Source organism: Ammospiza caudacuta, chromosome 2, assembly GCF_027887145.1.
Source record: "Ammospiza caudacuta isolate bAmmCau1 chromosome 2, bAmmCau1.pri, whole genome shotgun sequence".
Classification (NCBI taxonomy): Eukaryota; Metazoa; Chordata; class Aves; order Passeriformes; family Passerellidae; genus Ammospiza; species Ammospiza caudacuta.
Window position 1 is genome coordinate 44,528,977 of NC_080594.1, and position 22,582 is coordinate 44,551,558.

At 36.9% G+C, this 22,582-nt stretch overlaps 1 protein-coding gene across 2 annotated transcripts in view; it reads left to right on the top strand.

Annotated features, from left to right (window-relative positions):
• Positions 1–22,582, top strand: part of ARHGAP42 (Rho GTPase activating protein 42) — a 139,909-nt gene that overhangs the window by 26,479 nt on the left and 90,848 nt on the right. For both annotated transcript variants that reach the window (XM_058824989.1, XM_058824990.1), the window contains exon 2: positions 5,782–5,877. In XM_058824989.1, the coding sequence (XP_058680972.1) occupies positions 5,782–5,877 (96 nt within the window). The remainder of the gene's footprint in view (positions 1–5,781; positions 5,878–22,582) is intronic.

The window sequence follows — 22,582 nt, forward strand, 5'->3', positions numbered from 1 at the left end:
CAATTACTTTGGCAATACTGTTCAATTTCTACTGTGCTTTATTCACATATTACAATATCTTAATCACAGAATCACAGAATTTTCAAGACTGGAAGAGACCTATAAGATCATCTAGTCCAGTCGATGTTCTAACTGTTCAGCTAGATCATGGCAGCAAGTGCCACATCCAGTCTTTTTTTAAATTCTTCAAGGGATGATGCCTCTACCACCTCACTGGGTAAATGATTCCAGTTTCTGACCACTCTTTCTGTGAAGTATTTCCTTCTTACTTCTAACTTACATCTAGCTTGACGCAACTTGAGACTGTGTCCTCTTGTTCTATCCGTTGTCGCCCGGAGAAAGAGGCCGACCCCCAGCTCACTACAGCCACCCTTCAGGAAGTTGTAGAGAGTGATGAGGTCACCCCTGAGTCTCCTTTTCTCCAGGCTGAACAACCCCAGCTCCCTCAGTCGCTCTTCATATGGCTTGTGTTCCAAGCCCCTTATTAGTTTCGTTGCTCTCCTCTGGACACGCTCAAGTAACTCGATGTCCCTCCTAAAGTGAGGGGCCCAGAACTGGATACAATACTCCAAGTGAGGCCTCACCAGTGCCGAGTACAGGGGAAGAATGACCTCTCTGCTCCTGCTGGCCACTCCATTCCTGATACTGGCCAGGATGGCATTGGCCCTCTTGGCTACCTGGGCACATTAATGCTGAGTTCTGCTGACTGGCTTGGGTTTTAATAAACTTGTATGTCAGTGCATGACCAAATGGAGTATCTCATCAAGCAGGGCACCACAATGCATCATATCTGGTGGTGGACTCTTACTGCCCCACAGGTTTGAAACACCAAAGGTGACTATACTGTACTGAGGTCTCGTTTCCAGTCTTCAGCTGTCCTGAAATTCAGCCGACTGAAGGACTGCCTCTAATATCCTGCTAGGTCAATCATCACCCCTTTGCTTCTTCTGTCTTTGAAGCCATGGAATAATAACTAGCTTTGTGTCAGATAGCCAGATATGTTGCTGTTACTGTATTAGCCAGAGTGCCTGTTGTTTGAAGTCCCATTTACTGCATTCCTCCTGGTGCTCAGGAGTTCATTTAGGCATGTTTAATCTTCTCATGAGTTTTCAACTGCTGTTTTTTCTTTATTGACCCAGTGAATGATACTAAGCTTTCCCAGGATGATTGACATCAGTCAGGAGGAACATTGGTTATTGGAAGTCCATTAGCTAATGAAGTCATCTTTGTAAGCAAACAAGTGGAAAGACTTGGGCTTTAATGTGTTTGCTGAGAACACTTTCTTGCAGGCTGCTACTAGGGTAGGGATATGAGTCATCTGCAAGTGCTCCGAAGTTTCTGCTTTTGGAGATTGATTGATCCCTATCCAAAGTTTGGACTTTCTGCTGTTCTTCCAGACACCAGACTGGCAAAACCAAACAAATGACAACCATCACAGCCCAATAAAAAAATTCATTGTGCTTACCAACTTGTGGAAATCTTTTTAAGTGTCCTTATCTGTAGGACTTTGTCCTTGTTGTGAGAGGCTGTGCCATGCCAAAGCATACACTTGGTTTTTCATTCTTCGGGAAATAGTATCTGTCATTTCATCACATTGTTGCAATGTATTGTTCTCTCCTCCTCTTCAAGACTCTAAGTAAGAAATTATTTTACAATCTGTTTAACAAATCTAGGACAAGAAAGTGGAAGAACAGTTCTTGTGATGCAAAGGGCCTGGATCGTCCCAGTTTTATTGTCCCATATTCAGCTGTAAGGCCTTGATACCTAAAATAAGTTAATGCATTACAGTTCATATTGCATACTTCTCTTTGGCAATTTCGAAGAAAGTGAGTCTTAAACCTGCCTTCCAGAATAATCCAGAAGATTTGTTTGTTTGTTTGTTTTTTTTAATTAAAAATATGTGTTAAATAGATTAATCAAATATATAAAACTTCAGGGAGAAGTACAATAGAGTAGTGCATTTCATGATTCCTCAGTGACTCTCCAGAATGGATGATGACTTCTATTATTCTTTCATTGGCATTATGGTACTGATGGTTGGTTTTGTATGTATCAATATGCAATACTGGTGTTACATTACTTTGTTGTGGTTAAGCTTTGTTGTAGTTATCCTTTTATTATTTCCGGTCACAGTGTGGTAACTTCTTTAGTACTTCCTCTTTCAGCCCCACAAAAAAAAAATCTTGTTGGCTCCATTGATTTGCTGAAGCCCTGACTAAAACAGGCAACTCTGTGAAAGTTACCTCCTTGCACTGACAGTATGTAGTGTGTAGATGGCTACTCTTGACTATGTTCCTCACTGCAAAATGGAGCTGAATCCTTCTTTGGAATCGGAGAAAGCAGGGAACAAGTGGTAGAGGTGAGTGAGTACTCTCAGAAAATACATATTAACAGAACTGCCTCTCTGGCAAATGAGGGTTACCAGGTTGCATTTTCCTTCTTTTGCTAACACCCAGAGAGATTACTTCGAGTGCCTGCAGAGGAGCGGAGGCAACAGCATTTGTGAGCTCATTGAGACTTTAGAGCAGCCATCCTTCCCTGGTTGATAGACTTGTACTGCCGGTCAGTAAAGCTGGTGAGCTTTTCATAGTAACTTAGAAGATCAGTTGTCTCTCCTTGAAGGAAAATTTCTGCCCTGAGCTAAGTGAATGTTCTAGTTCATGTGGATTCAATGAAAGGAGGGACAGGATTTTACAATGCTGAGTAAGAGCAACTCTGAATAATGCCACAGACTCTAAAAAGGTGATTTGTGTGGTAATTACCTTCCTTCTGGAAGCAGCAGCATGCATTGAGGACTCTCAGTGACACTAAGACTTTGGGATATGCAGGGATAAATGACATCTTGTAAAACTGGGCGAGGTCTCTGCTCTATCTGCTCTTTTCTTTTTTTTATCCATCATTTGCCTCTTCTTGATTGGAGACAGTTGCTCTTAAATCCTTTTAAATTCAGTTTTGAATCTTGGTATCTTTTAGAAAAGATATGCCTACTGCACAGCTGCTCCTTTCTGTGACTGGGTTTATAATTTTATAATCATTTGAAGTGATGATGCTCCTAAGAAAGTGATAAATACAACCAAGTAGCACTGCTTGGTCCAGTGTTGGTGATTCAACTGCAATGTCAGTCTTAGAGAGTAGCTCCTACCTCAGCCTTTAGGAAGCTGTCCAAGTCAGCTGGAATTTTCTGTAGAATAATACTTTTTATCTTTTCAGGTCAGATTAACTTTGTGCAGAGCATGTAAATGAGTGTTACAGGAAACATCTGACCTTGGAACTTCGTTTTATTCTTTGCTACATTGAACAGCTTTAATCTCATTATGGTATTGTCTAATACTCTCAAGGTATGAGGAAAGGCTTCATATAGAGGCAGATATCTCCAAATGGTATCTTGCTGCATGAGTTTATCAAGTTATCTCATGAACTCCTTAATTCTTCATACCCACTACTCTTAACTAGGTTAAACATACCTCCTTCAGGTTCAAAATGTATAAGCTGTGTCTGATTTGCTGATACATGAAAGAACAATTGGCATCATATATCAATAATCCAGGATATGAAGTAGAGACTCCACCTTTGGTATTTTTAACATTTATGTTCCTTTACTTTGACATTTGTTGCACCAAATCCTGCATATGTGGAAGAATGATCGGGAATAGCCCATGCTCTCTCATTTCCTTTCACATTCACAGAGATGCTGTTCATCATGGGCAGTATTTGATTGTCCAAAGGAAATAAACCTCCATTCCTATTAGCAAGAGTTAATTTTGCATTCTGGTGTACTTGAAATATAGAAATGTTTCCATTCAATTACATTAAGGTCATGTAATTCCTTTTGGCATCAGTTGCCATACAGAAATTTTGTAGGAGGGTTTGGGACTCAGTATAGTAACCTGGTGAAAGAGTGAATAATAAAACTGTGTTTCTTCCTTAAAACTTAAAATATACTACTGTGACAATTTCAAGTTTAGATCTTTCTAACAAATGTAAAACAATCGTATACTTAGCTATGAAAGAAGCTGTATTTGCGTAAAACACAGTCATTCATCTTATAAAGATTATTTTGTTTTCATGTATACAGACAGTAGGAAGCCGTTTTTGTTTAGCATTCAATTTGTTAATGCACAGTAAGGATGCAATAAATCTCGGTAGCATTCTTTCCTGTTTCCCATGTGCTTTATCAAAAGGTACAGAATTTGTTTACCCAGCTCTTTACATCTTAGTTATTTATCAGCTATGCATATAGAATTCCCTACTAATAGAAGAAAAAAATATCTGTTCATGTCTGTATTGTCTAAAGATGATGGGTCTCTTTTTGGACTGATGTACTCTATACCTACCTATAAAAATACAAGAGGAACAGTCATTGAGTAAATTCTGGCCAGTGCAAAATCCAGGAAGGGATTTTCTTGCTTGATAGTGATTACCTTTAATTAAAATAAAATAAAAAAACTTGTCATCTTATTTTGTGGATTGTTGTTTGGAGGTGTTTAAAATCTTTATTTCAATCATTTTTGAATTCTTCTTTCATTTAGGATAGTGGAATAGTTCTTACTGTTGGAGATCATTCAAATTTAATCATACTTTGTGTGTATGGGAGTTGTTTGTATGTTGATTTAGGATATTAGGCCAATTTGTATATTGATATGTTAGGTTTTATTCCTGCCTGGAAGAAGGTTAGCCCTCTTAATTTTGTGTCCAGCACTGATTGAATGAGTATTTATGGCTTTACGGTAACAGAGCATAAAGAAATGACAGAATCACGAAATGACTGAGGCTGGAAGGGACCCATGGCGGTCATCTCGTCTAGCTGCCTTGCTCAAGCAGGGCCAGGTACCCAGGACCGTGTCTAGACAGCTTTGATGCTTTTGAAACAGAATTTATGACTTGACTTTCATTCATAGCTTACCCCTACCATTAATTTCCCTTAGATTTAGTAGATGTCAGTTTCTTAATTGTCAATTTTCCTAGCATCAGAATAGATGCCATAGATACAGCCTCCAGGATGCAGAAAATTGTTGTTGGTTTTCTGGGTTCATCTGGATTGGTGGTGTTTTTAAGCCTTGAACAAGTCTATTCATTATCACATTTATCTCTCCATTTGCCATTAGTATTTCTAAAAAAAGAAAAGAAGATAACAGATTTATGTGGTTGATGTTCTGTGGGTTTTTTGTGTGAAATTATTATGAAATTCTGCACTATAAAGTTTGGATTGCTTTGTGAAATTCATTGAAAATACTGCTCATAATCTGTGGATTACCATGTTGATTGGCAAGCACTTTTGGGTTTTTTTCTCTTCAATTTCTTTTTACAAAGGTTTTTCACTAAAACACTTTACAGTGTGGTGTATAAGAATAATTATAATGTAATTATTTTGATAATGGTAATGAAAAAAACTGTCATGAGCTTTATTTTAATCTGTGAACTAATATTGCAATACTTTAAAGAGTGGTATACTTACATATGCAATTTATCTCTATACATCAATTTCTTATAATAATTTATTGCTTTTCAAGATGTATAAAAGTTATTTAGTTGTCAATGTGATACATGTATCAATGTTTGAAATCTTGCATCCGCCTGTTTTATAGGTGTCTAGGATATCTCAGATATTTGATTTTGAAAATGTGATGGTGATTTTAAAATTATTTTAATGTCCAAAAATATACTAGAAAGAAAACTTTGTTAGCACTAAAAATATTTAGTGGAGAAGTGCATGATGCCTTGCTCCAGTGAAGTTCTAGTGGAGTAATTCTGATTTGTTTTTTTTTTTTCCTTGAATTCTAGATTTATCCATGGCAGTACAAAAATTTTCACAGTCTTTACAAGATTTTCAGTTTGAGTGTATTGGAGATGCTGAAACTGATGATGAAATTAATATTGGTAAGTATTCTCTTTTCTTTGCTGTCTAAACATTTTTATAGTTTATTATATCATGTTATCAGAAATACGGTGGGGGAATTCACGGTTGTTTTTTAATGGTTCGTGTCACAAAAATAGAAAAATTTCAATAAATAGCAACCATGCAAGACTTTAAAAATACACGTCAAAAAACTGTGTCTTCATGGCATAGCTTGATTTATTACAACGGAAGGTATTCAACAGTACTTTTGTCAACTGAGTCAACTGTGAATCTTCTAAATTCTGCTGCTACTTTTATGTTTCAGTCAGTTTTCAATGGGTTACTAAAAGGTACATAAGTTTTCTATGATGTAACATAAGTCTGAAAAAAACCAGCAAAATGTGTACTGATACACAGGAAGTATTTAAAGGTCTAAAAGAGGAATATATTCATTACTACTTGTGCATTGCTAAGTATATGATTGTCTGAACTTTTGCCAGGATAATTTGCTAGCTGCTTATTGTTCTGTCTCTGTACACACCAGAAATTCTGCATTTGCAGAACTGAACAGCTCAACATGTCTTGAATGTAAGCCTCTTTAATGTCATCAAAATACTCCTCCCTCAGCAGACTAATCCTGGAAATGTTTCCAAGGTTCAGAAATTCAGCCACTCTTTACTGCAAGACATTGCTGCAGTTCTAGTGATGTTTTTACACAGTAGCACAGCAGCTGGAGTGCTAACCCCCACTGGTAAGAAATTTGGATTACAATCCATTTTCAGAAAGGCTAAATTCAGTATCATGAGTCTTACATACCACATGGCCCCCATGCGTCTCCTAAAACATCTGAGAGGAAGTAAGATGGTTCTTAAAGAGTAGTGGCTTCTAAAAATAAATAATTTGGCAGTACAAGAGGGAACATAGGACTTGTTGGTATTTTTTGAAGAAGTTCTATGTAACACAGAAGGGAAACTCAGATTTAGTCTTTTCCAAGTGTATCTATTAGTATGGTCTATTTTCAAGTCTCCTCTCCCTTCAATTTTTTCCTTTTCCTGACTGAGTCATTGGACAGAAGGTCTGAACTGCTTGTTTTCACTTGCAAGGTTTGCCTCATCCTCACCCTACAACATTGTGGTAGTCAGAAGACTGTCATCAAAGATGACTGGTATTTGGTCACGGTCTTCCACTAACTCTTAGCAGGGCGTGGGAGGGGAGGTTTAATTTTACTGGCAACTAAAAGTAGGGGAGTGAAATCACTGAGCTGCTGCTACTCAGGTGTAAAACTGCAGGCATTTTTTAGGTGTGTCCACCATGGAAAGAGAAATGGTGTGCATGTACTTTTTGTCATGCTGCATATTCTTTCTTGGCTGTTAAAATTATGCTGTATATATATATTTTTAAACTAAATCTGCAGTATCTCAGCTGTATGTCTTAGATTGGGTCAATATGTCTTTTTTAAGGACATACAGTTTTGCATTTAAAATCAGGTGACTGAGAACAAAGACAACATTCATGTTACTTGTAACCTAAACATACCAGAGAAAAGACATTTTATTGTTTGAACATTAAACAGGCATTTAAAACTGTTCAGGAAAAAAACACAGTTCATGATGCTTGACAGCTGATTTATTTCACTCGAAGCTTCAAAGAAGGGATTTCTAGCTTGCAAAGGACCAATTGCCTGATGGATTGTCATGTACATCAAAGAAGCTTGTAAGAGTAAAAGGTAAACTGACAGGAATCAAATTCAAGTCTAACAGAGCTTGAATGATACTGTGTGCTTTTATGGGGTAAGGCTCAATTTTTGATCTCCCTAGAGCAGTGACCTAGAATTTATCCATATCTTTAACATGCCCCAACAAGATAGATGTTTGCTTATCATCAAAGACAGCTTTGTATAGATGAATCCTGCTCTGTACCTCCTTCTGCCTTCACCTCCTTTTTTTAAAAATGTCTACAGCTGTGCAGGCCAGGGAGTTCTACTCCAGTCTGCAATGATGTTCTGACTTGATAACATCTGTAAAACCCTATGGATATATGCACAGGGGCTTATTGTAAGGACTGCATTTCTATTTCAAGCTTAGCATTGAAAATCTACCCTAATGTACCTTAGCACTGGGAATTCACCTCTGACTTGTTCTGAGAGTGTGTATTTGAGTATTTTTTTAAAGGTTCAGATTCTTTCTGCATTGAATATAAGTGATTTAGGTGATTTTTTTTTTACCAATAAAAAAATATTTGGAATTGAATTGATAGCTCCATTATCATTTTTGAGGCGATACTGAACTTTGTTTTGGCTTCTTTCTGCTTTCCAGTCTGAGATCCAATAAGAGAAGTTCTATTTGCATTTCCTATAAACTGTGCATTTTAGTTGTTCTTTTAATATAACTTATTTGTTCCAGTAAGCCCATTACATTAAATACGTAAGAAGTAATTTTAGTTAGGCTTTATGACACACTCCACATAAACAGAATTATGGCGGTGTTCTTCATGCTTATTTTAATCCATCTTCTATTTAATCCAGTGATTTATTTGTTTGGGTTGCTTTGTTTTTTTTTAAATTCCTATCTTTGATTTCTAATTTTGATGATTTATTGTCTTTTATTTACAGGGATTTAATTTTTGCATAGAAGAGCTGTTCTTCTTTGACAAAAAAATCTTATCTGTGTCTGTATAATGCATTTTAGGTAGTTTTTTTCATGTTGCTGGAAGTTAGGCAAATTTATCTTCATAGTCACTTTCAGATATATCATGCCTAGTTTAGAGTCATGTCATGCATGAGTTGTAAGGAATTCCTGTGACTGTCTTGGATAAGTAGACTGCCCTGTTCCTCAAATCAGCTACAGTGCTTATGATTTTGGTTAGTTTCTTAACTCTGAACATCAAAGGACTCAAGCTTTAAAACCTTTTTCAGTTTTTAATCTTTTTGCCAGAAAATTTGGTTTGAGAAACAGTGGTCCCCATCTTTACTAGTTTTTCTCATTAAAAAATAAAACAAGCCAGCAACAATTGCTGGTTTTGTCTCTTCCTCTGGTTTGGAATGCTTGTGGAAGCATGTGATATGCAGCAAAGCATGACTATTTGATGGCAGAACATGGTTATTAGCTCCAGTTGCATGTGATTCAGTGAAGCTATAACTGTGTCTTGTGCAACTGAAAAGTTTTGCAGAAGATGGCATTTTCAATGCAAAAATAACAAGATGAGTGACAGCGAATTAATACCACTAAAAAGCCATAGTAATGAAGGTTTTGTGTGACTTGCCCTTACTCTGAGAAGAGGGTGTGGCTTTCCTAATCTAACAACTGTGTTTTCCTCAGAACAGTTGATAACACTTTGCCATTTGCTTTTTAGACATATCACCCTGTTCCCAGCCCTCTTTGTAAATATTTTGCACAAAAATTAAATACTTAAGATTGACAGTAAAGGAGGTCAGTCATTTGTCTTGCCCAGTGGGAGTTTTGTGTAAAATGGGTGCATGATTTTTACATTTCAAACATTATAGGTAACATAGAACTTTACATGGATGGGGCAGCTGCAAAAACAATGTTTTTAATTATCATCTATCTTTTTTCCTCAGTGTACACTGCAGGCATAAATTTTACAAGAAGAAGGTTTGCTGAGCTCCTCCTAGTATAATCCAACTTGGTCACCTGGATCTATTCCCTAGGAATATCTCTGTTTTGATCCTCTTTTATTCTGTTTGTGTTATCTGCTTATGGCTGCTAGAGAGGAAAATAATAAACATTATTAACTCAATGGAATTCTGTCGTGTGCCTTTAACGAGTTTGTGTCTATTTTGTATTACGGCTAATTATATATCTGTGAGATCTAATATCTGCAGTATAAGTATCATGCTCTTCAGAATGTAAAAAAAAAACAAAGCACAGAAATACGTTCTGATATTCTAGCATTTTATTTTAGTATCTGTGTTTTATTATCAAGTGCTGTTTAGGAAAGTGAACAGTGAGAGCATATGCCTTTCACTCTGTGACTGCTGGTTTTGAAGTCTGGGGCTTTCCTCCCTGCAGAGAATTATATTATGAAAGATGTTTCAGGTAGCATCAGATGCTTAATTTAAGAATGTAATAGGATTATGATGATTTATGAAATCATTATTAATTGAGCCACAAAGAATAGGTCAGAAGTTCTAAAATGTGGTGTCTTTTCTTGTGGGCACTGTATTCTTCTCTTGCCACTAGTGGCTGGGGCTTGTGATCTTTGCTGACTCACACCTCAAGTCATTCATGGGATTATTAAATTGCTTGCAACTAACCATCTACAGAACTGTTAGCTCATACCTGGCAGTTATGTTGTTTACAGCAGTTAGTTTCAAGTTGAACTTTAAAAAATCGACTCAAATGTACTGGAGAGAAAGAACTCAAAACCAAACAAATTCAGAATGCTAATAGTAGTTGTTTGTTAGAGTCCACTACTGTGTTTTCCTTTCTTGTTTTAGTTTAGCAGTGATGCCAGAAGCTCAGTCTTCTTTTTTTCTCATACTGGGCATCCAGGTATACAATGCTTTTCATTTAGAATTTGCTCTACCCTCTTGGAGAGCTCATCAGAGGAAAAGCATCCTGTAATTCAAAGCAGCAAATAAATCTGTACCAGGAAATTTCTATAGAAAACTACAGAAAAAAAAAGGAAAAAAATAATGATGTTTCCTTTTCCCCCCATCTTTTGTAACAGTGTAAAAGTGTATTTGACTTTAAGAGGTACCAAATTACATTTTTAATGGTGCATGCTGTGGATACAATGTTCTATTCAAATAAATAAATTTAAAACAACAACAAAAAATTGCATAGGAGCTTTATACATGCCTACAGCATGTAGACAGAAATCTTGACAATCAGTCTGTGAACTTGGCAGTCTCCAGGTTAGGACACTGCCTTTTGGAGGTTCATCAGGAATCTGAGAAGGTAAATGTCAGGTTACTCATGATTTCAAGCCACTGTGGCTTATGGTGTGTAATGGCTTCTTGAATTTGCTTGGCTGTTCTTGAATTATTTATTAAATTCAGTTGAGCCACCTACAGTCTGAATCACTTGGATATCTTACAGGTCATCTCCTTAATTACTTGAGGTTAAGCTTTCATGTTCAATAATGTTCTTTTTGGGCTTAATATTCAACCTACTTTGCACAGAATTTCCATTCGCAGCCAAGCTTCTGAATGGAATTACCAAATTCCAAATGAGTTTAAAATTGCTTCGAGCATCTCCAGTCTACTACTGCCTTATCCAAAGCAAAGAAAGAACAGGATCTTGCCACCGCCTTGAGGGCAGAGTTCTGGGGATGGATGGTTTTTAGTGTAGGCATCATCCCAACAACTTTTCTAGTGCTTGAGTTTGTTGACCCTGTGGAATACATTAGGGACAAGTGTATTTACAAAAGGTGGTTTTATTTTAAATGGGTGGGGAAGGGTTGAGTCCTGAATTAGACTAGAAAGCTATTTACAATGGAGAGTGAATTTGCATAGAAAGATTGTATGCTGCTTTTCCACAGTAATTATCTGCTTAGATTTGCCAGCTCTTTCCCTCTGGCAGAAGGAATGAATTTTAAGATTTAACTTTTTAGAGTACTTTCAAAGCAACTTTGTTTAAGGTCCTTGTAAGATCACAGGACAAGGGTCTTTGGTACTTGTATAGGATTATTTTTATCTAGAGAATTTCAATGGTAACAATTTGTGGGAGGAACTCAGCACAATTGGGGTGTGAAATGCCTAAAGCGTTTGTTTCAAATCTGTTGATTCTGTTCCTATCATTATTTTTTTAAATCCCTGTTGCATATTTGACAATTTAAACAAGTGCCACCTGTTTCCAGAACTCTATTGTTACTTGACTTCAAGAAATGAATGATTTTATGATAGTGCTGAGATTCTATCAAGGCTTCAAAACAACATCTGCCCCAGAAAGGGAAGGTTGCATTCTGTTGGTCAAGCCCTGAGCTCTTGTCCTTGCTTTGGAAGGGCAAATGAGGCTGACAAATCAGGAAACAAAATAATGGTACCGTACATTTTTATCTGTTCCAGGAGGAAAAGGTAATATAAGATCAACAACAGAGTCCTTGTTGTTTCTTTTTCTCTTGGATACCTATCAGAAGGTTGTTGGAATTTGCATGCTCCATTCTCTGTTGATCTTAAAATGGGTGTTCAAATGAAAAAACTGAATTGGGGTGGCTGACGCAGTTACTGCCATTTCTTTTTGTCCTACCTTTCTTCTGTGTCAGCAGTAGCTGACAGTAGGAGCTCTCCCGAGTCCCTGCAGTACTGGTGTACTAGCATCCTGGTGTACTAACAGAAGCTAAAATTCATGTTAGTTCACTTTACTGTATTGGACTGCAGACTCTGGTGTCTCAGATACAGCTCTCACTGTGCACAGAAAGAGGTTGAGGCAGGCAGTGGACAGCAGCAGCTTTGTTGTCCTGGTGCATTCTGCTAAGGAGTTAAGATGAGTCAAAATTTGATCTGAACAGCTGAGTAGATGAATGAACAAGTCCATGCCACTCACAGAGCAATATGAAATAGCTTTTGTGTCTCTCTGATATTTCGATCTCCTGGATGCTTGAAGGTGTATTCTACTTTATTGTCCTCATTCCATGCCTTCAACATACCTCTTTTCCTCTCCTTTGTCACTTAACTTTGTTATTTCTAGAATTGGACATCCCACTGGAAGCATGAATGCCCATAGGCAGACAATGTGAGGACTAGAGTGTTATAGAGTTGTTTTGAAAATAATGAGTATGTACTGTTGATGCATATAATACACTTCTAGTAAAATTGCATAACATTTAGAGTTGTCAGGCTGGAATACCTCTTGAAAAATAGGAACTCATTTTCAAAACAGATAGTGGTTTGATCAGCTCAGCTTTGAGATATTCATCTTCAGGTTTGAGCAAGTAAGATAAAAGATTTGTACTTTCTGAAATCAAAATGCTTAGTAGAATTTAGAGTTGTAAACACAGGAACTTTTTGATCCTTTGTAGGCATAAATTCAATTAAGTGATTATAGCAAACCAAACATCTGTTAAATATTTGGTGATATTTTTTCTAAACTCTTCCACTATTCAAGCAATAAATGCAAAAACTTTAAAAATCAGAAAAACAGTATTAATGATTCTCAGTTGCATTCTGAATATATTGCTTTTGCTTTTACTTCCCCTATTTCAGCACTGATAAAGAGCCACACACAAGTAAGGTTTGTGTGTGTGTACAGCTGGGAAGACTAAAATATCAGGATTTTTGTCCTTCACCTAAAGCATGGATGGGCCTCTGAAGAATTGGGGATTGGCAAGCCTGAAATATAGTCATAATTACTTCTAATTCCTTTATTTATGGAATGCTATGATTTAATGTTACTTTTGCAGCTTAAAATTGCTGCACACAGGGTTGTACATTGCACATTGGCTGTTTCCTATGTTGTCTTGGTATTCAGCTGTTAAAAAAAACTTGGGGTTGAAGCAGCAATTCTTATCTTGGAACGGAAAATTTGTACTCGGTACATTTATATTACAACTCTTTCTACTGGGATGGGGGAGGGAGAGCAAGAGAGGACTGTAGTCTGATTGCATCAGAATCCATCTTTGAACTTAACTATTTCTGAATATTCCATGTTTTTAGAGCTGTTCTTCCTCTGACATGTGATAGGATATCAGTCAACTCAGACGAAGCCAGATCTGTTCAAGTCAAAGGTTAATGGTCAATTTAGTTGAGGTAAAGATTAATTGAATGAAATTAACTTCTCTGGAATGCTGTTAGTTTTCAATAGGGGCCAATTCAAGCTGCTGTTTTTTCAAAGTAGATCTCCAGCAGCACTTTAAGATCACTTTGTACCTGTTAGACAGAATTTGAAGTATTGAATATTGTTCCCCACACCCTGCTGAGTTTGGCAGCTGTGGAGCTCAGCCCCACTGCTGTGCCTGTGGCTCCATCAGGTGAAAAGAGAGGCTGATTTCTCTTTGACAGATACAATAATGTAAAACCCCATTTTGTAGTGTGGCATAGAGATGCAGTGTTTTTTAATGATTACTTATCTAAACCCTTATCTATTTATTTTATAAAAACATAGCAGAAATGGCATATTTGTTGTGATTCGTCCCAAAAGCCTCCACCCCTTCACAGAACTGTAGGAGGGAAGAGACAAGAAAAGAGTTAGTCATTTGTAGACAGGTTTTGATATAGTGCTCTGTGTGAGCACATGACTGCTTGAGAGATCCTTCTCATGTTGCTAAGAAAATGGAAGAAATTATTTAGATGATTTAAAATGTTTTTGCTGGCACTCCAAGATGCCATGTTTGAGAAGAGGTGATGTAGATTAGTAGAGTATAGAATGAAGTTTTTCTACAACATCTCTGCCATGTTGAAGAATTCATGCTACACAAGATAGGTAAATTTTCCAAATTGAATGATGTATTTTCAATAGCTGTAGTGCTTTTATAAATAGAGTGGAACACTAACATAGGGTAGATATGCAGCTGTATTTTTAATAAAGTGTTAACAGTGAAATGGTGGTAGTGGAATTATTTTTGGGTGTGGGTTTGTTTTTGTTTTGTTTTTACAAACATGCTGAGGTATAGACAGCCATTATGAACTTTAAAAAAATTTCAGGACTCTCTGAAGTGCTTTGGCCTTGCTTGATCTATTTCAAATTTTCTACTTGTATTTGTTTTGTGAGCTTCTGCATGAGCAGGGCATGGCAATTTACTGATATTAAGTCAAGTAGCTGGATTTATTTAAAATGTGTAACATTACATGTCTTCAGGTTATCTATCCAAGTATTGTGTTTGACAAGTGCTGACAGTAAATCTAGGAATTCTAGATAACCTGACTTTCTTGCAAATCTTCTTAGTTTGTAGTTTGTAGATGAACATGTAACTTTCTGCATAGGCCTCTGTTGAAAAGTAGTGGAGAGTAAATGTATTGGCTGAAACAATTGTTTTAACTTTTGTACAAGGCTTGTATTTGTATGTTTAAATATTTGTGAGATGATAGCTACTTTTTATAGCAAAGAATTTTCCGATATGACACTGTTTGTTACTGGATTTAGATGGTTACCCTGATGGAGGTTTGTTTCTGTAAAGGGGAAAGGATTTTTACTTCTAATAGCAGCCCTGTACTTTGTGCTTTACATGTGTTTAGGAAAAAGCTTCAGAAAATACCTTGCTATATTTGCTCGTTAAGTTTTGCAAAGTGAAAATACTCTTGAGTTAAAATTGCCTCATATGGTATGTACATGTTATACTGTCCTGCCAAACACATCTTGCAGAGCTTTGGGCTTCAGTTAAGCTCAGATCTTGGTTTGGTGCCTTTTATGATTCTCATATTGGCCTGCATTGTGTGTGATGCTCAGGCAGGAGGTTCCATTCTTGCTGTGGAATCACTGGCCTCTTCTGCTGGTTTGTCTCACCTTTAAAGTGTGACAAAACCCAAATGCTTGTGCCTGGTATATGGCCTACAATTGAAGGGCTTTGAAACTTTGTGGGGAACACTGCCTAGAAACATACAGGGATCAAATGCTATAAACCAGGGGAGATCAAATGGGAAGCTGTTGCTGAATATCTGATAGTTTCATTGTTGGTTTTGTTTTCATGGGGAATTTGCATCACTTATTATTATCTCTCTAATACTGTGAAGAGCCAAAATGCTCCTAAATATGATGATGAGAAAAAATTACCACTGAATTTACTCTTGAGTTTGCAATGCCTTAACTCAAATGAAATAGAGAGAACCCTTGGGGTTTCTTTACTTTTAGTTACATGTATTTGAGTAGCTGTGCCCTGATGAAATTATCTGCTTCCCAGCATGTAGTGGAACATGTGATCATATTTGGAGGACAATACATAGACCTTGAAGCATAAATTTGGGCATAAAAGTCTTAATTTTGTCAGTTTTCTTGTTTATTCATTTGTATAATTTCTGTGCAGAAGCTTTAAAACAAGCATTTTTCATCTCTGTCTCTTTGCTGTTATCATACTTTTTGTTCCTGATCTATAATTAATTTTCTGGCAAATTTGGATTTCCTTATTTGAGGTAGCACACTTATTTTCAATAATTTAAAAAATTTGGCAAAATACCTTTCCTCACAGTTCAAGGATGGAATTTCCACAGGAAATAAAGTTACCACTGAAACTTGTGCTCCCTAGGAGATGCTTCAAAATCTGAAAGATCATGAAAGTATTTGATAAAAAAAGCATTGAATTAAGTCCTTGCAGACTAGTTATGGAGAAAATAGTAAGAATGTTCACTTATTGCGTCTGAAATAGCTTCACAGTGTCTGCTCTAAGAATTCTTGATTCTATCACAAGAACAGTACAGACCAGACAGGGTTGTCTGTACCTTAGTGTGCCTTGCCATGATGGAAGTCTTCAAGGAAATTTGTAGTTATTTGGATTGTAAATTTAAACCACTGTCTTCTGGCAGAAATCATTGTCACTTTGAGAGTGTATTTCCATACTGCAGTGTGTTGATATAATCTTTAAACCTCTAAACTTGAATTTTTGTTTCATCCTATGTCTTTTACTACTAGAAGTGCATTTCATTGTATTATAGGAAGGTTCAAATAGCTTTTTACTGTTCTTGTGGAGGCTGTGGTAAATGTAAGCACAGACAACAGGAATGCATAAGGTCCTTATTACAGATCCATAAAACCTGATACCTAGATTAGGAAGGTAAGAGGAACCAAACGGAGAGGATAAGACAGCACATACAGTAATGATTTCCCAAATTTAAAATGAGATTGAAACCCCCTGAAGAAATGAACCATTATCTTGATATTCTAACTTCTTTTTTCACAATGGAATCTTCTAACATAATTCATCTCTTGACACCAATACTCAGCTTAAAGTATATCTGACCTGCTGCAAGCTTGCAAACTGGAATTTACATAAATACTTTAATGATTTTTCTTAAACCTTAGCAAAAGAAAGCAGTTGCTGCATCTCCTCTGTTATCTTGGGAATGATACTCAGAAGGGGACAAAATAACTAAGATAAACATTGATTTCAAATTCTGTACTCCTCTCCTATTTTGTGGTCTTTTCTGCTTTCCCAGTAAATATTATTTACAGCACAGAGCTCAGTCTTCCAAGCTCAAGTTTCTCCAAAAATGTTGCCATTTGGAAAGTGAGGGAAGACAACCTAGGGTAGAAATAGCGGAAGAAATAACAGTAGGTAAAGAAAATAGAAAACCTGAGCAATAATTGGGAATCAGACATATCAGACATATGTCTTATTGTCCAAATATAGCTTTTCTGAAAATGTGCTTTAAAAATAAAGCCAACAGCTGTTTTCTGTAGGAAAATGTTGCAGTCATCCTGCACTACTGTTTTGTAAATTATGTTACGAAGGTGCTCCAGCCCAGTCAACATTAGTTATAAAATGCTTTGACACCAATACTCTGCTTAAAGTTCAAAAACATTTAATATTTTTTGCATTTTGCATAAATTATTCATTATTTCTGTTTGTAGTCTTAGGTGTTGATCCTTCAGCTTGTTCCCATTGGGCTCATCTGTAATCCCCTTTAAAGCTCTAGGTAATTCTACACTTTTAATGTTTTATAGGTTTAATTCAGTAGGAAAAATAGGGGGAGGAAAGGATCATTAACAAATCAGTCCAGGTCATGACAGTGGTAAAGGAAACCTCTGTTGTATAAAGTAAGGCTCCATTTAAATTCATAGCCAACATACCAAAAGACCAAGATAATTACAGGCTTTGGGAGTCTTTCTGGGAGTCTGCATTCCATTTTGTAATGTGAAAACTTGCCATAGTGGTCATATTTTGAGAAATCCAATTTAGTTATCTACTGATAGACATTACAGATCCTCTGTGGCTTTAACAACATCCACAACTCTTGTTAAGTAGAAATTACTGAGAATGCAGATGATTGTCTCTTCATACCTGTTGTAGCCTGTCAGTGTTACTCTGAAATGTTTGTTTTTTTCTGTCTAAAAGGAGGCCTTCTGTGGCCACTCTTGTCCTACCTACTGTAACCTCCCCATCACCACCACCTCGCGTATTTTCAATATGCCTTAAAAGCCATAGAAAGAAGGATGGAAATTTTATTTGCTGTTGTGATTTGTTGATAAACTGCTTGTCATGGCTGCAGTTAATACTAATCATTAAAAGCTCTGGAAATACAATTGTTAATTAATAACTATTTAGTAATGTATTTACTGTAATTTTAGATTTGGAAAAGAAAACTTCTTCTCTCAGCCTTCTTGGATCTTATATTTATTCTGCTTACTCACAGAAGTCTAGTAAACAAGTGTTAATCGTTAGAAAATTTCCTTATGGGCCATTGGTCTATCTTGAATTCTGTTTCAGTGATGTATTATTTACAGGAACAAACTCCCCTGTAGACTTTAGCTACCGTTTGTGCTCAAGCATGAATTCAGGCCAGCTGTAGCAAGTCTGTGCTAGGTATGACCGGTTCTGGAGGATGTTCTTGACTGACCTTCCTGCCAAAGAGTATTGGGAGCAATGTACAGCACAGTCCCAGCAGTTCCTCATTCAGATCAGGAGGACATAAGGAAATCTCTGACAGTCTTGCTCATTTTTGCCTTTCATACAGCAAGGTGTCATAAGAACATGTGACATATATCTGTACATATTATTTTTTCCATGCTTGCATTCACATATCTGAAGATGGTGGTGATATCTGCTCATAATGCAAAAAATTCTTGTTTTGTGTACTTTAGAGTAATTAAAAATTGTCTATGCATCATTTAAGACTGAATGTATAAATGGAAATTAAAACCATAGTCCACAAAAAAGAACATTCAGTTATATTGTCTTCCACAGTAGCTTTTAATTTCTGTCTTGGGTTGAGCATTACCTTCCAAGCTTGGCTTTATGTCTTTCAGTTCAGTATTGGTCATGCAAAGCTATTATATGTGTCATATGCTTTGTCAGCCTTTTGTCATTAAATGTAGATGATGCCATATCTATTGCATGTGACATTTAGTGGTACAGTGTAGCACTGTACTCAAATATTAAGCTAAGGTTGGTAGAGTAGCTTCAGTAATTTCCACAGACATGCTATTTTAAGGTGATACATTCTCTACACAAGTATATAGGAAAAACTTCATAAGATTTATTATGTGCATTTTTTCCTCTGAACAACTGGATTGACTTCAATGCAGTAAACCAGATTCTATATCAAACCTCAGTTCCTTTTTAATTATGTGAATGTAGTTCTTTGTAGAGCCGTACCATGTGTTTGAAATGATAGGCATATTGGAAAAAAAAAGAACGTTATTGATTTGTTGATCTACACCATTAATGTTTAAGCTGCTGATACTGTTTGTTTGTTTCTTTATGAAGCAAATTAAGTAAAAGACTTTTTAATTAAAAGTAAAGAGATTAGCTTTTTTTTTTTGTTTTTGGTAAATAAAATAATGGGAGCGCTTTCTCCTGAACAAGGGAAATTTTGCAGCTCATTGTTGTTGAGCTGGGAACACTCCAGAGAGAGCAGCTGGCAACCTGTTGTGTTTGTGATGAATGAGACCACAAGTGTATATCTGGGTATATATTCAGTTGTTTCTACTTATTGGGCATTGCTTTTCACAGGCATCATTTCCATGATACCAAATGTATCTTACAAGTCCTTTTGAGTAGCCCTTAAAGAAAAATCAGACTGTAACACTGTTGGGATTTTTAATATCCCCTAATAACTTAGAATAAAATGTTGAGTCAGCACTTCATTTTCCTTTAAATGGTCCACCAGTAACAATAATTATTTAAAAAAATAACTAAAAATGTCTTTATATTTAATATGTTAGGCTGCATATTGTACTTCATATTTCTGGTGTTTTCAGAATTTATTTCTTATCAGCACATTCCCATGACATTTCCTCTTGCAAAATACTTGACTCTTCTTTCTCCCACCCCCTTTTGTATTTACAAAGTTCACTTCAATTCTTCTGTCAATCCTGATTAAAAAGAAGTAGATTTTAAAAAATATTTTAGCATTACTAAGAAAAGATTGTGAATCTGGTGTGTAATGCCTGAGTATCCTGACAGACAGCGGGCTGCATCTGACACAGATGAGTCTGATTTCTAAATCTTCTGGTTTTCAACTGCACAAAAGGACCTCACATTATTATTGTTGAAATATCTGTTTGTTTCCTGTTGAGAGCTGTGAATCCACAGTTAGGTGTCCGTGCCCTGTGCCCAGGCTTTGTGCTGAGATCCTGATGAGGGTAGTAGCTGTGGAAGGGAAGGACGCCCCTGCCCAGATCTCCAAGTGTGGATCTCCACGTGGGTGAATTGTCTGGGAGGCCTCACCCCCCTGAGTGACCTCTGCCCTCAGCATCCCTCTGTCTACTCAGCCCCAAACTGAGGTGAGGCAGGGCTGCTGCCTCTCTGCAACCAGAGGGCTCTGTGGGAGAAGGGGGGAGAAAGAAGGAAAAGGGTACACTGGGAAAAGAGGAGCAAGGGCTCTCTTCCCTTCCCCCTTCCAGTGCAGCTTCCAGCACAGCCAGAGTTCTCTAGGGACAGACCCTGGATTTTAATGAGGCCACACTGAGTGGGGGCTGCATGGGAGGAAGGGTGTAATAACATGAAAGATCAGTGCTGCAGTAGTCAGGGCTATTGTAGGAGAGCTGGCATGGGTAAAGCCTTTCTCAATTAATGTGGTGGCATTACAAGAACAGAAGAACCATGGGGGTCACCAGAGATGTCCATGTTGCAGAACTCTCTGCTGGGTGTGCATCCTTCACTATGCTCTGAACAACACAATGCACAAGTTCTCCCTGTGCAACTCCTGAGCTGGGGAAGGACATTCCATGGCTGGATGTAGGGATGGATGTGGATGTTGGGCAGCAGGCATCAGAGGTGTAGTCAGTTTTGATGCAAAGGTGTCTCTGCAATCAAAGTCTCATAAGATCAGAGGGATGGTTTGTCTTAGAGCTGCTGAAGAGTGTAGGTTCTGTGTTCTTAGTGAAACTGACCTTTGTAATTCCCCCAAAGGTGAGCCAGTGGGGAGGAAAAGATGGAGACAGTTTCTGAGTCCTTAGCCCAGGCACTGTACAGGTGACAGACTAGTACCTTTGTATTAGTGTTAAATATTGAGGAAAATATTGATTTGCACACTTACGTAACATATGTTATGTGCTTTTTTTCCTGTGGCCAACCTGAATTTATTTAAATCCTAATCAAATGTTTCAACTCTTAAACTAAAAATCTCTCTGGTTCAGCCTTGAAATTCAAAAGATGAATCAAAAGCTTCTCGTACTAGTTTTTGTTTCGGGTTTCTTTTACACTCCCCTTCTTCCTCCCCCCCACTCCTCCACATCCTCATAGTTTAGCCATGTCTAATTTTTTGTTTAGATTTTAGCATTTCATATTGGCTACATAGATATTCTTGAGTGTAAGACTCTACATATTCCTAGTCAGGTAATCAAAGGCTTCTCTTGCTAGTTTTTGTTTCAGGTTTCTTTTACACTCCCCTTCTTCCTCCCCCCGCAACTCCTCCACATCCTCATAGTTTAGCCATGTCTGTCTGGCTAATTGTTTATTTAGATTTTAGCATTTCATATTGGGTACTTAGATGTTCTTGAGTGTAACACTCTACATATTCCTAGTCAGGTATAGCCAACCAGTTTATAATCCTATTTCTTTACCTGTTGTTTTTTGGTTTGGTTTGGGTTTTTTTTTCCCATGGGATATTATGAGCTGACTAAGAGATTGGGTCAATTCAGTGGATATCAAACTGAAAATCTTGATATCAACATAACTGACAAAATCTTCTGACACTTGTGTTCTCAGGGAAAAATATTAAAGGAAAGGACTCAAGTTCCAAGTGGATGGACGGTTCACTTACAGGTGTATTTGGACTAAACCAAGAACTCATAATGGGGAAAAAAGAATTTGTCAGCAAACATTGACTTAGAGGCCAAGATATGCAAGTGTAGCATCATAGTTACAAAAAAAATTAACTATGTAATGTCTTGCAGAAGAAATTGGAGCAAACAGCAAAGTGTTCTTCAACTGTAAAAGTTAGGAGAGAGAAAGGAGAATCCAAGGTCCAGATGGTATAAAGAATATAAATTATTTTGGAATGGTCCAAAAACTAAGTAACAGTTCATGAATGCAGACAAGGCAGCTAAGGCAAGCCAGATAATAGTTTCTTCTTAAAGGATCTATTCCAGTACTTTCTAGAAAATGTACTTATTTCCTTGAATATTTTAGAGATGTTGAGAAGGGATAAAACCATATTACTGGAGACTAACACAAATAACATTTAAGAAGATGAAAAAATAACTAAGAGGTGGAGTTCCATTAAATACTGTCAATGCTATATGTTCGTTAACTGTGAAGAATTTTTCAATCTTGTTCTTTTGAGAAAATCTGAGTTTTGTTTCCATGTTTGTTTTTACCTCTTTCAAAATGATTGTGATTGCCTCAAGTTTATTGTGAGAAACTGTATTTAGCAATTTGTATTCTGAGTTCAGAGCTTTAAACCACAACATGTAGCATCCTGTCACTGGTAGCAATTACTGCTAGTTGCATCAGGAGGAAGTGAAAACAGATCCTTAGCTCTCTTCTCATGATTGTTCTCTGGGATTGTCACTGATGGGATTGTGATGCCGAATCTAAGTAACCCCTGTGCCCTTGAGAAAGTAATACAAATGGAAAGAAATATTTTTCTAGACAGGTTTGCTTACATGAGAATGAAGTCTTAAGAGTTTTCAGAATGTTTTCCTCTTTCTTGCCCTCTTTTAGGGTTAATTCTTGTATTATGTTTCCATTGAC